The following is an 18,994-nucleotide window of genomic DNA, read 5'->3' as shown; positions in this document are numbered from 1 at the left end:
CAATCCAACCAAGGCGCTCAACCATGAAAAGCGGGATGCGGTTGTATGTATGTACGATGCCATGTTGCAAATCAAATCAAACTGTACAGCTCCGCCTTCTCCCATTCTCTCTATCCCGGCACCGGTTCTCGCCGAAAAAAGCGTGTCGAGAATTAGACGTTGTCGTCATCATACATGAAGTTGATATCGCGCGGCCTCCGCTTATTATACGAGACGAAGTCGCTATCGCCGGGCGGTCGTTCGTTGCGCGAGTTGGCGGTCAGCATGCTCTGGATGCTCATGCAGACGCTCTCGACTGTTTGGACGGGCGACCAGCCAGCCGAGCTGAGGAGATCGAGACAGATGATGCCGTTGCTGTAGATGTGCGGGTGAATGGGGATGGGACGCGGAGTGTCGGAGGTCTTGGACTCGATAAATTGGACTTCCGGGGGTTCTGTGGAATGCGAAGGTCAGTCAGATAAGTTGCTACCTAAACATCCACCTGCCTCGGGATAGCGAGTAGAAACATACCAATCGGGTACTTGGAGCTAAACGTGAACTTTAACCGATAGATCTCGTTCTGGTAGAGAGGGTTGTCGTCCAAGACCTGGATATCCATTTGCCATTCCTCTAGATTTTCCGATTTCACAATTGAGATTCCGGGCGGCATATGCTCTTTCATCTGTGACGAGGCGATCAGCACTTGTTTCCAATCCGCAAATGTATGTAAACGACCGGCTTGAGGGTGTCAAGAGACGGCACAATGCCAGGGTGAATTAAGCTGAGACATAACGCAACCACCGAGGGTAAAAGGGCGAAGGGGCGCAGGGACCGGATCTACCTTGATGAGCTCCTGCAGGTCGTATAGAAGTCAGCTTGATGAACTCGAGTCGGTGAGGGGTAGGAAAGAACGAACCTTGCTCAGACGCTTAGTGGCGAACATGGTGAAAGATACCCTGTGCGGGCTGCACAATCTCGCGCAATTTGTCGCCGTTGTAAGAGTCCACAGAAAGAAAAGTGCGCGGTCTGGCCTCGAGTCCGATCGTAAGACTGCACCGAATGTATGACGTCTTGACACTGACGCGGGGTGGACCACGACCGGAGTGCAATCTAGGCGGAGTTAGCGGTGGTAAGGATAGGCGGATGACTCAGGAACAGAGGAAGAAAACAGTAAGAATAGCAGTCCAGGAGAAAGGAAGAATAGGCAGACCAACTTAGGCAGCGAGGTGGATAAATAGTCGGAGTACAGGACGAGACGCACGGGGAAAGCCCAAAACGCCGATCACCTGCTGGCCGCCCGCTGACCCGCACGTGACACATGATTCCATCACCGCGACCAACCGCTGACCCGATGGCCTCCCCGACAGTCAGGATGACTACGGAGTATGGCATCTACGCTGGACGGACATGACGTAGCAGACCTAGCCATACATGAACATAAAGAAAGAAATGTGTACATTGGTAGAATTATAGACCGGGAATCATGGAAATGTTAAGTATTCACAAAGCAATCCAAGTAAATGAGTTGCGACCTAACCAAAATCGTCAGGAGTAGTAGACCCATCAAATTTACACTGCCAACGCCCTCCAGAGAACCAAAACTAAACTCAAGCGTGTGTACCGCGTTCTCGTGCCTCCCGCTCCACCCTCTCGCGCTCTTCCGTCTCCTTGGCCTCGCGCACCTTGGCAAGGACAACCTCGCGGAAGATGGCCCCACGCGCGATCTTGCCCAAGCTGTGTTTCTTGGTGTGGCCAGCCTCTCCTTCCGCAGACGGTCCGGGACTCGACGGTCCGCTGGCAGCAGACCCTTCGGGCGCCGCAGAACCGGCCACGTCGGTGACGCTGGGGATGTCTTCCTTGTCTTCCTCGTCGTCCTCCTGCATCTTGAGCGCTTCGATGCGGTTGGCCAGCTTGATGATCTCGATGCCGCGCTTGAGACGGGAGCGCGCGATGTAGGCGCGGATCTCGGGCAAAAGATCGCGGTCGCTGGCAGACTCGCCGGTCAACCACGAGTGCTTCAGCGCCTCTTCCGAGGTGACTCGCTTCGAGGGATCCGGTTGCAGCATGGTGAGGATGAAGTCCTTGGCATCCTTGGAGACGTCGCGCCAGTAGCGCTCGTGGAAAATGATGCGCCCGGTGCTGCATTCTTCGATCAAATCCGACAGACTCTCCGATCGGAAGGGAGAGTAACCGCAGAGAAGGGTGTACGTGATAACACCCAGGGACCACATATCAACGGCCTTTCCGTGGCCTTGCTTCAGCATGACCTCGGGCGCGGCGTAGCCGAACGATCCGGCCATGCTGGTGAGCACTTCGGTGGGGTCTTCCAACATTTTGGCAATGCCGAAATCTGCCAGGACGAGCTGAGAGGTGGGATCGCGAGTAAGGTAGAGCAAATTCTCCGGCTTCAAGTCTGTTCGCGTAAAATGGGGGAAATCAGTATATGGAAAATCACGGCAAGAGCAAAGTCAACCAACCTCGGTGGACAATATTCCGTTCGTGCAGGTAGTTGACGGCATCCAGCACCTGTCGGATCGTCTGAGACGCATCCTTCTCCGTGAACTTGCCGTACTCGCAAATGCGATCGAACAGCTCACCACCCGTGGCCAGCTGCGTGACAATGTAGAATTTATCCTGGCATCCCGTTAGACTCGGTCGCGCATGAGAAGTGTGACTGAGCGAAAGCCTACCTTCGATTCGAACCAGTCGACGAAATGGACGATGTGGGGGTGGTTGAGCGCCTGCAACATCTCCAGCTCGTCGTAGACCATGCGCTCGTTTCCGCGGACATTTTTCTTCAGGATGATCTTGACCGCGACCTTTCCGGTGCTGGACTCAGCCTCGCGAACAATACCGTACGTGCCAGCGCCGAGGGTTCTTCCGAACTTGTATAGCGATCTAAAGTGGAGAGACTGTCAGGAATTTGATGGCGCAGGGCAGAGGATGGGAGAAAGAAATCGGATGGATCGTACTTTTTTTCGTAACTCTCCGGCTGTCCAGACAGCTTGTTGAGCATGTTAGAGACTAGATTGGGGACCGCGGTTAGCGACGACTTCATGATGGCTCGTGCAACACCAGTCCGAACGGGAGGATCGAGGCTCGAATCGATCGCAAGGTAAAACCAGACCATGTAACCATAGCGAAACAAGCAATGCGCAAAAGCCCAGGCTCTTGGTCCATAGAACCACGACCGAGGTTGGCAACAACATGAGCATCGAATTGGCACCCTGAACACAAGGCACCAGGATTTCAGGGGAATCAGAAGCAAGGCAGTCTCAACGACAGACCGGGCGACAAGCAGCGAACGACATCACGAGGAAATACAATTGGAGGGAGCCATGGTATGGAGGGGAAGAAAACAGGACTCACAACTCATGATGACCGAGCGAGACCGTTGCGGACAGGTCTCGGAGTACAAATCAAATTGCAGCAAATGTGTGCGGTGGGCTTAGGCCGGCGGTGATAGGGGACCCCGCACGTGAGGGGGGGATGGCGGGGCGAAAGCTGAAGGCTGTCGAGGAATGCGAACGGAAAATCAGAACGTGGTTCCTGGATGAATGCTATATTCACGAAGGAGAGAAAAAAGACAGAGGGGAAAAAGTCAGCCGGAAGTGGACCTCGACAGCAGGATTATTTATTAGGAGAGAAGAGACGGGCTGTCAGAGACAAGCCCAGCCAGGCGGGCTAACTCACTTGTACTAGACTGGTTGCCTGCCTGATAGAAAAAAAGATAGGGGGTAAACACGCGGGCCGTTCCTGGAGGATCGGGGAGGACTGATGAGACGGCGATTCGACTCGATGGCACGACAAGATCGAGATTCCAACAGCGCAGCGATCAAGACACCGGAGAACAGACCAGCAGCAGGCACTGGATTGATCTTCAAGGAGAAAACGAAGGGAAAGGGGAGGACCAACAAGTAGAAAAGAGACGGCCAAAGTCTGGCCCCTCCGATCGACCCGCTGACTAACAGTCTCTGCACAGCCACCGCCCGTGGTTCTGGCGCCGTGATTGGTGGACCACCGCAGAGCCACACTTCAGCCTTACGTGGTCATTTAGTACCTAGGGAGGTACTCCGTAGGTACCGAGTAGGTAGTACTATACTCCTGTTCATCTGTCCATCCTCGGTGCATGAAAATGTTTATGCATTGATCAATGAATAGCAGAATGCCACACTTATAACACCCTATACAATCATTTCTGCCAGACTGACAACCATGGCAACGCCTGCAATCCCCCAGCCAGACACGCCCATGGTTCCAGCCCCATTCGCATCCCCGGTCGCACTGGCGCTGGCTGACGCACTGGCGCTGGCTCCGGTGCTGTTATCATTTCCGCTCGTGCGGCTACCGGACGTCTTACTCGTGTAGATGAGAGTCTGGTCCTTGAACGCGACCAGGTTGGCCGAGAACAGGCCGGTAGCACTGATCTGCTCCGCCATGTTGAGCTTGTGGTCCCCGTTGCTCTTGTACCACCTGTATCCGCAGAAGCTCTTATCCTTGCCCTCGGTGCAATGCTTCGCCGCCGCGGTGGCCGAGTCTTGCAGCTTCGGCAGGATACCCTCCGCCGTGTAGGGTGCCACCAGCGCGGTCGACGCCAGGTTGGACGAGAGGATCGCCTTGAAGATTTCTTGGTTCTGGGCGCAATTGTCGATGGGCTCGCAGATCACCTCGGTCATGGTGCCGTTGTACTGCTTGGGGAAGAAGGTCTCGAAGGTGGTGTTGAGCAGGCCGTCGATGCTTTTCTTCCACTCCTTCTTGCCGTCCGTCTGTTGGTAAATAGTCGTTAGCACGCAGTCGCTGAACCAACCCAGTCCACTACCAGACATACCACGTTGTACATATACGCTGCACCTCCCAGGTACAGACCATAGTTCGGCGTCCATTGCATGTGCGATAATCCCTTGCAGTGGTCCGTAACGCTGACGCCGTCGGCGATCTCCCAGATTTTCTCATCCATCAGGGTCTCCTTGCTCCAGTCCCAAACCTTCTCCGCCCACTTGGAGTACGTCGAATTGCCCGTGTAGCGAGCCAGACGGGCCGACAGCTGAAACAGGGCCCCGTTGGTTATGGCCGTTTTCATCGCGTACCCTGCCTGGTAAGGGGATATCTGCCAACGCATGCCACCCTTGCACGAATCCTCATCCCACCGATTCACCTGCTTATCGAACACATTCTGCGCCAGATCGACCCACGACGGCTGTTTGGAGTCCGCAGGGAAATCCAGCTCGGCAGCCGTCATAGCTGCGAGGCCCCAGAACGCCTGATCGTCGTTGGCGATGTACGAGCTCCAGTTGGCGGGCATGTAGTCCGAATGATCGCCGGCTTGGTGGTACATGCCCTGGCTGATGGCGGCGTTGTTGGACGCGTCGTCGGCGAAATGGCCGTAGCGGATCAGCGTGTCGAAGAGCAGGGCGCCTTGCCACCAGGCTTTGGGCAGTTTGCCGGGGATTTCGCCCGTCTGGTTGGCCTTGTAGAAGGTCATCGCGTTGTAGGAGGCGGTGCCGGCGGCATCCTTGAGGGATTCTGCAGGTCATCAGTTGGGACTCAAACCGAACGGCGGTGCAGGTTGCACATACGCTCATCATAAACGTCCAAGTCAATGGCAGACACGACAGTGCCCGTCAGCACGATGGGGAGAGTCCAGCTCACTCTCATGATTCTAATATAAGGCGTGTAGGTTGCTAATAGACCGAAACGAGTAAGAATGTGAGGGAAAGACGAGGGTCGGTAAGTAAACAAATTTGAAATGCTAAACTTCCATGGATCTCTTGTACCCATAAAACACTTCAGGCACAGCACGCTTAGCCCGTGGGAGCCTGGAGAACAAAGGCCCCCAACAGGGGCGGTGTTTGTTTGGGCCCCGTCAGGGGCTAATTTCGCTTGAGCCTTCTAACTCGTCTTGCTAGAGGGCATCATTGGACCCTGAGGAGTGGAATGATTGGGTAAAACCGACGGCGCTGAAAGTGGATTTTGTGAAACCCTCATTTTACGCAGGATGGTCAGCGAGGGAGTCATGATCAAGACTCACTTTCAACATTAAGCTTTGCACTATCATTCTGGAAAGAGAACTGCTCCACTACACTAACAGTAACAACCGATCAGACAAAAACCTGACACAGAACAGACAGAAATCCGACAGTCAAGCTTACTGGTCGAGACTTGACGTAAACTAGCGTACACCATAACAGGTACCAAGCATCATGATATCCCTGCGCCGCTAGAAACAACCAACAACCTTAAACAATCCCGTCCTGACGATCCATCCCTCACGAGCCCAGATACAACTCATCCAACACAGCACCACAGTATCGCTTATAGTACTCCGTGCCTTTCCACTTACTCTCCGGATTTCTCAGACCCACGGTCTTCCATCCATCGGCGCGCAGTCTCGCGATCCGCTGCTCCTTGGTCTCCATGGTCAATGTCAACGTCGAGGTTGAAGTTGACGCCTTACCCAACCCACCAGACCTGACCTTTTCGCCTCCCCGGACAGGACTCTTAACAGGACTAAACGTCCAGAAGGAGCTCGACCGACGGAAGTTTTTCGCCGCTCGCCGCGAGTCCTGCAGCTCCGTGACTTCGGCGATGAGCTGGCGCAGCGACGCAATGCTGTTGGTGATCTGCACGCGCAGGAACCGGAGACTGCCGTTGTAACGCCGGATGGAAGCTCCACGGGGCGAGGTGATAGGTGAGGTGACGATGGCTGCGTGTTGGGAATCTCGGGAGATCGGTGCGTGTAATTCGGACTCTGCGGGGGGTGTAGTTTCGGCTGGTTTGATTTGGATGGGGAGGGGTGGAGGTCTGCGAGCTCTGCTAGATGAGGCTTTGGGATTTGGGGCTTGTTTGCTTCCGCTGGAGATCTGGTTTAGGTTCAGGGGAGGGTCTGGTGAGTTTAAAGCCTCCTGTGATTTGCGAACCTTGAGGGGAGGAGGCATCAGAAGAGTTTGGCTGAGACGGTTAGTTGGGGGTACACTTGGAGTGTCGAAGGTGGAGATGTGCTTGTCAGGCTCAGGTTCGGGGTCTGAAACAAAGGGATCGTCCGCCAGAGAGTCAATGTTCTTGTCGATGATGTCTCGAATGACTGTGACGAAGCTGCCGATAGATGATGAATTCCCAAGCGTATGGAACGCAGGGGTGGATTCCACACCTGACGGATCACCGTCTGTGTCATCTTGCGTCGGAATGAGACCAGGCAGCACGGCACTGCAGGTGATAAAACAGTCTAGAGCAGTCTGTAGGAGAGTCACCTTGGTGGTGGAATATTGGTGAGCCGCTCGGCCCATGCCTTCGTAGGAGATGGCGCTGTAGAAATGCAAGTAGGTCTTGTGGACAGGATGGATCTATAAAGTAAGCTTGATTAGCATCTCAATATACGAGACGGGTCCAGACAGCTCACCTTCTGGTTGGTATTGCGCAGAATCTCTGCAGCCCGAGCGGCACACTGCTTGTACTGATGACGGATGTACAGCAGCTTGACGCCTTCGAGGGCCTGTCTCCACTGCTCAGAGGTTCTTGGGGTAGAGGGGGATTCGAAACGTGAGGTTATCTCTGATATAGGAGCCATCATGGATGCAAGGACGGGAGAGCTCTTGAGCTGTCCAAGGGATCAAGAGAGGGAGTTACATTGCTGATGTAGGTAGATGAACGAGGTGAGGATGGTAAAGATGGGAGAGAATCTCCGGTGTGAAAGACCTCAGCAGGACGCGTCCTGCCAGACACGTCCCAGACAAGTGAATTACCCTCATGGGCAGGTCTACCATGGGTTGCAAACCTTGGGGGAAACAATGTCAAGCTTCATACGACCACCTGTGATTCTATACTTCGGGTTAAAGATCACCGAAGCGAAGCGAGTGTAACACGTGCATGCAGTACATCCTTAGGCATTCGTCTTCAGCCTAACCAGTCAGAACTTGAACTTCCACATACTTCAACGTGAACCATTGCTCGACCACCTTGCAATCTCTTCTTACCTCTCACATACCCAGGATCCCTTTGACATCTTTCTCTCTTCCAAATCTCCCTCTCTTCCTATCTCTCTATCTCCTCCACCTCACTTCCCTATCTTTCTCTCTCTACAACAGCAACAACAATCAACTCAAAACTCACCAACCATGTCCCAAACCCCTAACCTTGACACCCCCATCCCCCAACCCTTCTACCACTTCACCAACTCCTCCTGGCACCCAGCCACCTCCCCAACGACGACGACCACTACCACCACCAGCACACCCCTCCAAACCCTCCGCCTAACAACCTGGAACATCGACTTCCGCGTCCCCTACGCCAACCAACGCATGACCAAAGCCCTCAGCTACCTCTCCACCCTCCACGACAGTTCCCATACCACCCCATCCGTGATCTTCCTCCAGGAAATGGTCTGGTCCGACCTGCTCCTCATCCAGCAGCAGCCCTGGATCCAAGAACGGTTCTACATCACGGACGTCTCGACTGGGAACTGGGCCCTAGGACACGAATACGGGACTACCACGTTGATTGATAAGAGGTTGGATGTGAGAGGTGTTTGGAGGGTCAGGTATTCGGCGTCGAGGATGGGGAGGGACGCGTTGTTTGTGGATATTGGGATCAGTGGATTTGGCGATGGGGATGGGCGGCAGACCGGCCCTGAGGACTCGATCCTTCGACTCTGCAATACTCATCTGGAAAGTTTGGTTTCTCAACCGCCGCGTCGCCCGATGCAGTTGCGTCTTGCGGCGCAGTTCATGCGGGGAGATGGGCCTTCAGTTGGTGGGGATGTCGATACCGTGGATGAGACAGGGGCAGCAGCAACGCGACAGGTCCCCCATGCGGCGATTCTAGCGGGTGATTTGAATGCCTTTGCGCCGGAGGATCTGACAGCACCGGAGGAGTGTGGGCTGCAGGATGCGTTTCTCGTGCTTGGGGGACAGGACGGGACAGAGGAGAGTTATACTTGGGGTCAGCAGTTGTCGGAATATGAGAGGGGTAGGTTTGGGTGCAGTCGGATGGATAAGGTGCTATTCTGCGGAGGCGTGGAAGTACAGAGTCTGGAGAAGATCGGGGCTGGGGAGAAGATTTGGATCGAGTATCCCCAGGAGTCGGATTCTGAGGAGTCGAGTGAGACCGGGGAGGATATGTGGGTCACGGATCATATTGGATTGCAGGCGGTGTTTCGGATTGTGAGATAGGCTATGAGATGAGGTCTTCACAAATTTTCTGGATCTTCATTATTCTTCATGGCTTGCTTTTCAGTTAAGAATATTCTGATAATGATATTTTACATTAAAAGAAAAAAGAAGAAAATAGGCATGGTCTTGCAATCGTAAATCGTCACGGATAAGAATAAGATAAAAATAAAAAAAGAAAAAGAGAAAGAAAGAAAAAAGAAAAAACGATCACTCAGGCCCCATCGAGGCCGAGTCCACATCATGGTTGGACTCGGCCTCGATGGTCGTCTTCGAAAGCGCCTCTCCAGTGGCGGAGAGGGCCTGTAAAAAGTCCCCCAGGAGCCGATCCAGCTCCGCGGTCACCTCGCCCTCGTCAGCCCCCTCGATGAGGACCTCGGGGCGAGGTGGCAGCAAGGCCGGGAATTGAATTGACTCAATACCCGGCCTTGCTGTCAGCGGAGGCTCACGCCGAGCCGTGGCCAATGGCTCGGCGTGGGCCGCTGGGAACGGCTCCTGGGGACTCTCCTCCTCGTCTGGCCCAGGCCCATCAAGGACCGAAGAACGGTCGTCTTCTTCGGCATCGTCGCTGGACTCGACGATCTCCGGGAACTCTGCCTCCGGAGAGTCTGCCGGCCGATCGAAACGGAACGGATCATAGTCCGTGTCCGAGCTGATTGAGATGCTCGACTTGGCAGACGCCGATGTTGACGGCCGAGAGTCGCCTGGTTCACCGATACTAGAAGGACGGATGGTGGCCGAAGGTTCGAGTTCGAGGACCGGGGCTCTGAGTGTTTCATAGCGAGCGGGATCCACCGCGCTTTCGTCGTTGTCCTGGCCAGCGGCGGCTGCTGTCATGACAGGGAATGTCCATTCCATGGTTGCCCGCTTTGCCGCAAGGTCGGGTTCGGCGGGGGCCGGCTCAGAAGGAGGCGGCGCCGGTGCCTCTGGCTCGGCTTCTACCTCCTCTTCCTGGGGAGGCTGCATGAAGACAGGGAACTTCCAGTCCATGGTAGGAGGGCGCGGTCCAGTCGAAGGCTGGAAAGGAACATCCTGAGAGTCGCGGTTACTGCTGAAGCCGCTGCTTGATGAGCGAGAACGACTCTCGTTGGAATTGCGGTGCGCGCGGCCACTGGACCTGTTGGCTCGGATGGTGTCTGCATCTGCGAGCTGGAACGGCTGGGGAGCAGATGCTCCGGCAGCATAGTGTGACGAATCAAATGCGCCAATGTCGATATCAATAAATGTGGATGTGACAGAAGATCGATCAGTGTCTGTGCGAAGTGGAAGATCAGATACCGGCTTGTCCTCAAAGGGTACAAAGTCATTTTTGGTTTCATATGTGTAGCTGGGCATTTCTTCGTTGAAAAGTCCTTCCATGGCTTCGGCACCTCGGCGGACGCGTTCATCAAAGTTCACTTGATCTTCCTTGGTCATTGCGGTAGCAGTGAGTTCGTCAACGGAGTCTTGGTTGTGTTGGGTCTTGGTAGGGCTGATCTCTTCTTCCATTTCAGCCAGAGAGGCAGCTATCTGGTCAAGGTCAATGATAGAGAATCTCTTTTCAAAACCATCTGTGGTGCTGAAATTCCAGTCTTCCTCTGCATCCGTCGGGGCTCCAGGCATCTCTGCAGCGGCGGCACCGCCAGGATGGAACAATGAGATTCTCTGGCCGCCTCGCTGCGACCATTGGTAGTAGATACGAACCAGCTCGCTAAGAGAGGATGTAGGGTATTCTTCTTCTGAGTTGGCAATGTAGGGATGCTGTTGCACATCTGCCATGGTAGGTCGACGGAAAGGATCAGATTCGAGTGAGAAGGCAACAAGGCTTTTGAGCCCATCGCTGTATCTTTCATTGTCGAGCTTTGGTGTAGTTCTGTTCAACTGTCTGCCAATTTGCATTCTCTCGCGCAGGTTGGCATTTGGCGGGTTTCCGGTCGCTAGTTCAAATAGAGTACATCCGTACGCCCAAACATCAATCTAGACAGATCAGCGATGCATATTTATCAGTTAGTTCAAGAGACTAACCTCGCTACCATATTGGTGAGCCTGACCACGAGTGGAGAACATTTCTGGTGGCATCCAGTGGGGTGTTCCTATCCAGGTTGATCGTTTATCTAACTGGGATTGCAGAACACCGGCGACTCCGAAATCGCAGATTTGCAGACGGCCCTCTTCGTGAATCAAGACGTTGGCAGCTAGAGACCATAAGATTAGTCCCTATAATTTATATCAAACAGCCTAGAGCCTTACCTTTAATGTCTCGATGAATGATGCCCGCATCATGGATTGCCCGTAAGCCAGCAGCAAGCTCACGTGCCACTGGGATTGCGAATTTCTCGTCAAGCCGATCATTGGTTGCGCGCATCTGGTAAAAATGTTAGCGATGGTGACATGGAACGGAAAGTATAGGAAAGAAAGTTTTCAGGAAGGCAGAGGCGTAAAAGAAAGGGAGTGGAAGATTACCAGAGTTCGAACACTACCACCAGGGCAGTACTCACAAACTAGCCACAGTTGCGAGTGAATTGAGATGGCTTCGATCAGTTCGTTGATGTTCTTTGCGCCCGCATCTTTGACCTGTTTCATGACTTTGGTCTCATGGATGAAATCTTTGATCGATTCATCCTTCATATCACGCAAAGACTTATAGTCTAAGGAGTCAATGTCCATGACTTTGATGGCAACGACTTTCTCTGATGGAAGCTGATGGCCCTTGTACACGCGACCGTAGGAGCCCTTGCCGATCAATTCTTCGAATTCATAAGGCGGGGTTTCTGTTTTAGCTCGCCGGCACATCTCCTGGACCGCAGTAGCCTGCTCTCTCGCGAGCTTGATGGCCTCTGCTTTGTGTTTAGTGATGGCGCTGATGGCGGACGTGGGGTCCAGAAGCCGGGAAGTGCGTGGAGGTTCCATGGTGAGGTTTGGGTTTCTGTAACGAGCCGCTGGAATACGGAGGGCACGATAAGGTCTGGTTAGTTTGAGCAGAGGGGGTAGAAGTGGTTCCTCAATGATAACGTCTGAAGAATCCGGAGAGAAAGGATGAGAGCGGATTGTTTTGTAGTGAGGGAGTGAGATGGGAGGACAGGGTTTGGGGATGAGAGAGTTGGTGGGGGTGGGAGCCTGAGGACTGGGGGCAAGTTGGGAGGATGTCTGAATCCCAAGGGGACATTCACTCGCTCCACGTCGAGGGATCGGCCGTCGCTCACAATCAGCAGTTTTAGTAGTAGAAAGGGGATCGCTCGCCGAGCGTAGCTTCTGTTTCCTCAGACGTGTCTGGGAAGAGGGTTTGGATACGCGTGGAAAATGCGATAGAAACCTTTCAGTAAGAGGCGAAATTGGCTGCTGAGCACGGGTGGTCTCCGGCGCCTTGTCTTTGGACTTTTTCCGTCCGTGCAAGAGAGTTCTGATGGCAGAGGTGAAACCAACGGAGCCAGTTGGGTTTCTCGAGCGTGTGGTAAGTCTTTTAAGCGGACCAGCACCGGATGGATAAGAACGGGCACGCGAGTGTACAACGTCCCGGAGTCTCGGGGTTGGAGACCAAGTGTCCGAGTTACCAGCGTAATCAGGGACTCCGAAAATAGAAGACTTTGTTGGAAGAGCAATTGGCCAGCTGATGTCTGGCTTGGGCCTGGTCTCTGTCGACTTGGACCGGAATCGAAAAGGCCTGAATCCACTTCCGTCCTGGCGGTTGTGAGGCTTTCTGTTTTGATAACCAAGTCAGTCGCCAGAGTACTAACATATCTCGGAAATCAACTCACACAAGCTGATTATCGCTACCACTTGGGTTTTTTGGAAGATCTAGATCTTAATTGAGTTAGCTTCTCGAGCTCAATTGGTTTGTTGATCTCAATACTGACCTTGACTGCTAGGATTGCGATTCTCTGACTGTTCTGCCTTGTGTGTATCGGAGGAGGAATCGCCACCAGTGTTTTTTGTGTTTTCACAGCTTGGAACAGAGATTTTTTGCTGGACAACTTGATTAGAATGGGCCCTATATTGATTAAATTAGCCTTGTCCCGATGAAAGTGTTGAAGAAAAGCCCAACCCGTAGACGAATCCACGACGCCCGGGAGATATGGGGTCATCCATTGAAATGAACGTTTGGAGAAGGAACAAGGGTAAATGCGATGGACAGGATGATGAGAGAGGATGAAGCGGCAGGGTTGGAGATGAAGATAGTGTAGAGAGGACTGGAGAATTGAGGGATTGAAGAAGAGGGGAGGGGAAGAGAGGATTGGGAGGAGAGACGACATGCTGAGCGAAAAGAGGTAGAACACGGGATTCTCTTGACTTACCCTTCTTGAAAACACCCAGTCTATATCCAGGAGCTATGGTCCGAGCTTTTGGTGTTTTCCGAGTCTCAATTCTCTTTGATGTTTATTTGAATCTTCCAAGCCCATAAAACGAACTTCTCTTGGGTGCGGCAAGTCCTACTTGCTGGTATCAACTCTATTGCGGTTCTGCAATATGCCAGTGTCTTCGGTCTGGGTGAAATAGATAGTAACACCCCTCAGATGTGTTGAAATCTTGCGCTCAGTATCAGTCGCAATGTGATCTCTGAAGCTTTTCAAAAGCTAGGTCATTAACGTGAGATACAAGGTGGCTGGTGAACCATGGGTTGCGCTAAATTAGCGCCTGCAGAATTGTGGCGTGAGTAAATGACCGAGATCCGGCGACCACAGGACGGCCGTGAATAAAGAACAGTAATGAGAGATACGGATCAGTGACCATGTAATGAGTCACAGGTCAGGATGTGAGAAAATTCACGTCGGGATGCAGTATCTCGGTGTAGTGACGGTGGTCGATAGAAGCTGTTCAGTAGTGATCAGGCAGCGAATGTCAGAAAGCCAGCTGTGGGGTTGTTAGCATTGAATTCTCTAGCAGATCAAGTCAAGCCACAAATAATAAACACAACAGAAAAAAATCCAGCCCAAAACTAGTATAGGCAACCAATGTCTACAGCGTCACTTCAAGTCACGTGTGATGTAAATCCACAGCAATTGCACACATGGACCAAGTAGCAAGTCATCAATTTGACAGCTTTTCTAAACAGACAAGAAATAGAGAAGGAATAACCATGTAGCGCACACACAAACAGTTGAGTCCCAACTTACCAGTTGAAGCTCTTGCCGATTCTAGAAAGCTGAGTAGTTGCACTAAGCAAGTACTAATTCTCCGGCGTTGAGCCAACCAATTCCAAGATAGGGGAGGGAAAATTAAGAGAAGGCAGTAAGTGAATGAGGACTACCAAGAGTATCTCAGTTCAGGTGAAATGACATGGTGAATGAGTCGGCCTGGCAACTGTCCCGGAAAGTGATAGCTTCACGATACTTCACCCGCAGGCCACGGGAATCACAACAGGCACAACGGGTCAAATTAACGTCCCATTAAAGTTCCAGATCGCTAATCACGTTACTGCCGATCAGTGTCGGATTATTGTTTTCACGCATTCCGCTCTAACACCCGCTAAACTGCATTCGGGAAGGCGGCTATGGCTTGTGTTTGTGCTGCATCCCTTTCTCCATCACCCTCTCTAAAGCCACCAGCACGCTTCCAATTGTCGCATTTGAGCCTTTCCTTGTTTCAAGCTTCCTTGTCTAATATCCTAGCTCCTTACTAACTCGATTGACAACCTCCTCGCCCTTAAAACGCCTCTCAAGATTGTATCTCAAGATCTTGCAGGCCCGCTCGTTATAGTGGTTTGAATTGCCGCTGCAATGGGGCGTAATGATGGCATTCTTGTATCCCCATAGCTTATGATCAGCTGGCAGTGGTTCGGGGTCTGTCACGTCAAGGGCAGCGCCTCTAATTTGACTCTCATCGAGGGCGGCGACGAGATCGTCAGTATTGACGATAGCACCTCTGCCAACGTTGCTAACAAAAGCTTTCTTCTTGCTCAGCAAAGCAAACTGCTCTTTCGAGATCATTCCCCTTGTTTTTTGGGTCAATGGAAGAGTGATTATTAATAGGTCGAGGCCGGAAGCCAGGAAACTGTTCAGTTGCTCCGGGCCGTGGAACCACTTCGTGGGAAACTCTCCTTCGGGATCCCCAAGACCAGGTTCAGAAAAGGAATCATCTTTTCGAGACTCAGGCGTTGCTCGCTCATGCAGGGTATATGCATACACGTCCATGCCGAATGCTTTCGCGACTCTGGCGCACTGTCGACCGATGCAGCCATAGCCGAAGATTCCACTACGCAGAGCGTTAGATGATAATTGTCCATGAAAATTACAAGGAGAAATGAGTGGGATTCGAATAAACAATCACTTACGCTCTCAGCCCGACGGCGTCTTCGGTGTCCTCGTCAGACAGAGGATCAACCCATTTGCGGAGTTTCTGGTTCTCCAAGTGTTCCGGAACTTTAATGGCAGATTTAGCATTCTCTTGGAGATTTTAATAGGTCTGGTTCTTCTTACGATGATGCTGAAAGGCCAAAAACGTCGAAAACACCCACTCGGTAATTTGCGGCCTGCACATTCATTACCTCTCGAATACGACAACACTATAATCGATAGAAAACGACAGCCCACTTACGGATGCACCCCATTCGAAGTACAGAACGCAATATCCGTCTCTTCAAACAACGGATTCCCAAAGAGATGGTTACACCCAGCACTTAGCAGCTGGATGTACTGCAGGTTCGGGGCCAGTTCTTTTGTCGGGAACACCTTCCACGTGAATAGAACAGTCGCCCTATTCCAAATCTCGGGAGGAATATCTTTGGGGACTTCAGTTGCCCAAGCGTCGATCTTGTAACTGTGCACTTGGATGCCTGGGCTGACATTCTCCAGACTGGACACCCAGGCAGGGTCGGGAGTCCAGGGCATTAGGATCAAGAGAACTTGGGTGATCATGCTGGATTGTATGCACTGATTTTAAATCAATGATGGAAGATGAATGGTCGAATGACAGGGTCTCTTGGTCTGGGTGGCTTTATAACTCAGCAGTATGGGAGGGCGTTGACTCGGCCCAACAACTCGGGCCGATCTTGGCGTCATGTTGACATGGGATTGGGCGTTTAGGCCGGCCGAGTCAGATGTCAAGATCCGTTCAAGATATCCAGCTTGCGGGGCTGATTTGTCTGTTACCAAAATACATGATTGATTATAAATGCCGCGATTTTGTCCACTTTATCATCTCATTAATTCAAAATATGCGTCTTTCTCCGGTTTACTAAGTTCTCTTCTAGGTTTGTTGACAATAAATATTGAGCAAGACCGTGAAAACTCTAGGCAAAATCCCGAACGCTTGTAGACCAAAAACAACGTGAGGTCATCTATGCATTATTCAATATTATATGCGGTCTATGGTATATTCAACCATGTGATTAAATTCCAAACTGCGCCCGCAGGGCCGTTCCAAATCGCGCGATCGCCTCGGCGATGTTATCCGCGCTGGCGGCCGCAAAGGTAGCGCGGAAGAACATGTCGCCCTCGCTCACGCCGTCGGCCTTGAACCAGCTACCACGCGACACGAGAACCCCGTTGTCGATGGATGCTTGGAAGATTTCTTCTTCAATGGCCTGGCGGGTCTTCCCGGACGACAGACCGGGGTGCTTCTGCCAGTCGACTTTCATCCAGTGCTGCTTTGGTTAGATCAAGGTTCTTCGGTGGCAGTTTTGGATTGTTTCACTTACAAACATGCCGGCTGCAGGGGCGTTCCAGCTAACGATCTCTCGCGGCAGGTACTTCTCGCAAGCGTGGACAAGAGTGTCCCGGCGGCCGGTGTACTGCATGCGCAAGTTGATCAACCAGTCGAGGTAGCCTGCGTGGCCCCACTGCTCTTCCAGGAGCTTGTAGAAGACGAGCTGGGAAATACCACTGGGGTTCTGGGAAGAGGTCTCGCAGTTGCGGATGAATCGCTCGACGAGTTGCTGAGAGCCAACGACCCAACCAACCCGAGAGCCTGGGGAGAGAACCTTGGAGAAGGACTCCAGGCGAAGCACACGACCGTCAACGTCCAAGCTGAGGTAAGACGGAACAAGGGACTTGATGAACTCGTCGTGGTTGGCGGGGGGAGGGACGGGCTCAGCATCAGCGCCCGCGTACGGCTGCATCTGCAAGAAATAGTAGGGCTCGTCCTCCACGATGATGACGTCATGCTTCTGGGCGACCTTGTAGACTTCCTTACGTCTCGCCGCCTGCTGGGTGGCACCAGTGGGGTTTTGCCCGGTTGGGATGGTGTAAAGAACGAAGGGTTTGCGTGCGCCCTTGGCAGCTTCATCCCAGTTGCTCAGGACTTCATCCAGGGACTCGGGTAGAAGGCCTTGCTCGTCCATCTTAATCGGCTGCACTTTGACGCCTTGGGGGGTGGCGGTTTCTTGGGCACTAGAGAAAGTATATTCTTCCATCAGAATGTAGTCGCCTCTTTCGCAGAGCATCCGAAGCGTGGTGTCCCATGAATACGTGCTGCCTGCAGTCAAGCAACAGTGCCAATCGGCATATGGGGGGTTATGAATAAGCTGGGGTCTGTTAGTTGTAGTCAACATGGTGAGGTTGTGCATCATACTTCGGTGTGTTCGGTGACGAATCGGAGCAGCTGAGGCGATCCGGTGGCCTGACCGTAATTCAGAGCAACCTCCAGGTCTGACCGGCATTAGCATTCATTTTCGAGTGTAGCAGCGTATCCAGTGCGCCTTACCGTACAAACCCTTTCCATCGCGAATGTCACTCTTTCCTGCGCGGAGCACAGCACCTGTTTCACGAGTCTCCTCCGGGGAGAATCCTGGCGGCGTGGGGACCTTGATGCTAAGTTCCTCGAAAGGGAAGTATTCGGGGGATGGCAAACCGCCACCCAGGGAAATGAGACCTGAGACCCACCATCGTTAGACCCGATGAAACAGCATCGGAAGGTTCCCGCCTCATACCTGGGTTCTTGAGATACTTCGCAGCACCCTTCAAGGTTGATTCCTAACAGCACCAGGCCCATTAGCCTCCAATCATCTCGAGCCCGGATTATTCCAAACACCAACCTTGCGCGACTTCGACTCCAGAGAGAGCACATCTAAAGCGCCAGTTAACGCATCGTCCTGGGGAACTTATGGATCGACATACGATCAAATCGCTTCGCCTTCGGTTTGGTAAAACAGGCCTAGAACAAACCACAGATTAGAATCGGCGTTGCTCACGATCATTGGAACGGGCAGTTTTCAACTTACGGAGCTCTTGAAGAAATCACTGTTGGTCGCGGGCGCAACTCCCTTAGGAATGGGGGCGCTGTTGGCTCTCAAGGCAGGGATACCTTCGACCGTCAACGGCCGGGCGGCCGTGCCGTTCGGAGCATCCACGGCGGCGGGGGACATGTTTCGGTAGATGGCGGGCTGAACGTTTGAATTGAAGAGCAGAAGGGTGGGAATTAATCTAAGAAGGTCCGAATAATCCGTCGAGACCAGGAACAAGAGTAGTATATAGTGGTTGGGCACAGTGATTTGGTTGAAAGGGAGAATCCAACAGACGGAGTCACACAGCCAATTCTTTTTCTCCGCTAAGCGGATCGGTTCCGCCGGCTGCGACACAATAATAATGAATCGGAGATAACGCCATCCCTCGTTTGGATGCGTTCAGCCACGACCCGCGCTGGCAGACTTGCCAATTGGCGATCCAGCTTCTCACCGAGTTTTTGTTATCTAATTGTGCCATGGGAATGCAGCTTGGGTCACTGACAGGGCGCGCGGGGCATGACCAATCCGCCGGGAGCTGCAGTCATTTCCGACCGGAGATGCAGGGCCATTGGTGAACCAGAGACCGTCAACCCGACGTGGCGGCGCAGAAGCAGTAGGTAGTTTAGTCCCAAGCCAAATAAGCAGCGACAGCTTACAGTTACTGGCAAAGAAAGACTGGAAGGACTGCAAGACCTGCAAGAACAGACAGTCCCCGCGC

The 18,994-nt window shown here is 52.7% G+C and overlaps 8 protein-coding genes across 8 annotated transcripts; 1 reads left to right on the top strand and 7 right to left on the bottom strand.

The window, feature by feature from the left end:
* Positions 1–8: 8 nt before the first annotated feature.
* On the bottom strand, positions 9–1,023 carry P170DRAFT_433307 (ubiquitin-conjugating enzyme E2). The gene is made up of 3 exons (XM_024848456.1): positions 896–1,023; positions 511–832; positions 9–433 (listed from the first exon to the last, which is right to left on the bottom strand). The coding sequence occupies exons 2-3, from the start codon at positions 659–661 to the stop codon at positions 153–155; spliced, it is 432 nt and encodes a 143-aa protein (XP_024711137.1). The 5' UTR covers positions 662–832; positions 896–1,023; the 3' UTR covers positions 9–152.
* Positions 1,024–1,417: 394 nt separating this feature from the next.
* P170DRAFT_433306 (serine/threonine-protein kinase) lies at positions 1,418–3,472 on the bottom strand. Its single transcript, XM_024848455.1, has 5 exons — positions 3,349–3,472; positions 2,952–3,004; positions 2,670–2,877; positions 2,457–2,613; positions 1,418–2,392 (listed from the first exon to the last, which is right to left on the bottom strand). The coding sequence occupies exons 2-5, from the start codon at positions 2,993–2,995 to the stop codon at positions 1,587–1,589; spliced, it is 1,215 nt and encodes a 404-aa protein (XP_024711136.1). The 5' UTR covers positions 2,996–3,004; positions 3,349–3,472; the 3' UTR covers positions 1,418–1,586.
* Positions 3,473–4,163: 691 nt separating this feature from the next.
* Positions 4,164–5,634, bottom strand: P170DRAFT_443533 (glycoside hydrolase family 76 protein; the record flags this gene model as incomplete). Its single annotated transcript, XM_024850557.1, has 3 exons — positions 4,164–4,745; positions 4,808–5,502; positions 5,556–5,634. 3 exons carry the CDS (start codon positions 5,632–5,634, stop codon positions 4,164–4,166), a joined length of 1,356 nt encoding a protein of 451 aa, XP_024711135.1.
* Positions 5,635–6,224: 590 nt separating this feature from the next.
* P170DRAFT_453076 (uncharacterized protein) lies at positions 6,225–7,546 on the bottom strand (the record flags this gene model as incomplete). Its single annotated transcript, XM_024851331.1, has 2 exons — positions 6,225–7,319; positions 7,376–7,546. 2 exons carry the CDS (start codon positions 7,544–7,546, stop codon positions 6,246–6,248), a joined length of 1,245 nt encoding a protein of 414 aa, XP_024711134.1. The 3' UTR covers positions 6,225–6,245.
* A 544-nt stretch (positions 7,547–8,090) lies between these two features.
* Positions 8,091–9,143, top strand: P170DRAFT_443531 (endonuclease/exonuclease/phosphatase family protein; the record flags this gene model as incomplete). Its single annotated transcript, XM_024850556.1, has 2 exons — positions 8,091–8,720; positions 8,775–9,143. 2 exons carry the CDS (start codon positions 8,091–8,093, stop codon positions 9,141–9,143), a joined length of 999 nt encoding a protein of 332 aa, XP_024711133.1.
* Positions 9,144–9,268: 125 nt separating this feature from the next.
* P170DRAFT_372145 (putative serine/threonine protein kinase) lies at positions 9,269–12,029 on the bottom strand (the record flags this gene model as incomplete). The annotated part of the gene is made up of 4 exons (XM_024845194.1): positions 9,269–11,096; positions 11,145–11,314; positions 11,370–11,484; positions 11,583–12,029. 4 exons carry the CDS (start codon positions 12,027–12,029, stop codon positions 9,351–9,353), a joined length of 2,478 nt encoding a protein of 825 aa, XP_024711132.1. The 3' UTR covers positions 9,269–9,350.
* A 2,684-nt stretch (positions 12,030–14,713) lies between these two features.
* Positions 14,714–15,970, bottom strand: P170DRAFT_345034 (D-isomer specific 2-hydroxyacid dehydrogenase family protein; the record flags this gene model as incomplete). The annotated part of the gene is made up of 4 exons (XM_024843498.1): positions 14,714–15,308; positions 15,388–15,475; positions 15,533–15,585; positions 15,651–15,970. The coding sequence occupies 4 exons, from the start codon at positions 15,968–15,970 to the stop codon at positions 14,714–14,716; spliced, it is 1,056 nt and encodes a 351-aa protein (XP_024711131.1).
* Positions 15,971–16,275: 305 nt separating this feature from the next.
* On the bottom strand, positions 16,276–18,565 carry P170DRAFT_433303 (aminotransferase-like domain-containing protein). Its single transcript, XM_024848454.1, has 8 exons — positions 18,274–18,565; positions 18,170–18,206; positions 18,088–18,119; positions 17,983–18,025; positions 17,757–17,924; positions 17,625–17,701; positions 16,753–17,577; positions 16,276–16,698 (listed from the first exon to the last, which is right to left on the bottom strand). Exons 1-8 carry the CDS (start codon positions 18,415–18,417, stop codon positions 16,444–16,446), a joined length of 1,581 nt encoding a protein of 526 aa, XP_024711130.1. The 5' UTR covers positions 18,418–18,565; the 3' UTR covers positions 16,276–16,443.
* Between the last annotated feature and the right edge of the window lie 429 nt (positions 18,566–18,994).

Source organism: Aspergillus steynii (assembly GCF_002849105.1).
Source record: "Aspergillus steynii IBT 23096 chromosome Unknown P170scaffold_1, whole genome shotgun sequence".
In the NCBI taxonomy this organism is placed as follows: Eukaryota; Fungi; Ascomycota; class Eurotiomycetes; order Eurotiales; family Aspergillaceae; genus Aspergillus; species Aspergillus steynii.
The sequence above is the reverse complement of the archived record's forward strand: the minus strand, read 5'-3'. Positions and strand labels throughout refer to the sequence as shown.

What these genes read in the sequence shown, in the direction of transcription:
- P170DRAFT_433303 (XM_024848454.1), bottom strand. Translation starts at nt 18,417, where the DNA reads ATGTCCCCCGCCGCCGTGGATGCTCCGAACGGCACGGCCGCCCGGCCG. An exon ending in GAAGGCGAAGCGATTTGATC is followed by an intron (nt 18,120 to 18,169) that starts GTATGTCGATCC and finishes CTGGCGCTTTAG; the next exon opens with ATGTGCTCTCTCTGGAGTCG. An exon ending in CGATGGAAAGGGTTTGTACG is followed by an intron (nt 17,702 to 17,756) that starts GTAAGGCGCACT and finishes AATGCCGGTCAG; the next exon opens with ACCTGGAGGTTGCTCTGAAT.
- P170DRAFT_433307 (XM_024848456.1), bottom strand. Translation starts at nt 661, where the DNA reads ATGAAAGAGCATATGCCGCCCGGAATCTCAATTGTGAAATCGGAAAAT. An exon ending in TAGCTCCAAGTACCCGATTG is followed by an intron (nt 434 to 510) that starts GTATGTTTCTAC and finishes CGCATTCCACAG; the next exon opens with AACCCCCGGAAGTCCAATTT.
- P170DRAFT_433306 (XM_024848455.1), bottom strand. Translation starts at nt 2,995, where the DNA reads ATGCTCAACAAGCTGTCTGGACAGCCGGAGAGTTACGAAAAAAA. An exon ending in CCGGAGAGTTACGAAAAAAA is followed by an intron (nt 2,878 to 2,951) that starts GTACGATCCATC and finishes TCTCCACTTTAG; the next exon opens with ATCGCTATACAAGTTCGGAA. An exon ending in TCGACTGGTTCGAATCGAAG is followed by an intron (nt 2,614 to 2,669) that starts GTAGGCTTTCGC and finishes ACGGGATGCCAG; the next exon opens with GATAAATTCTACATTGTCAC.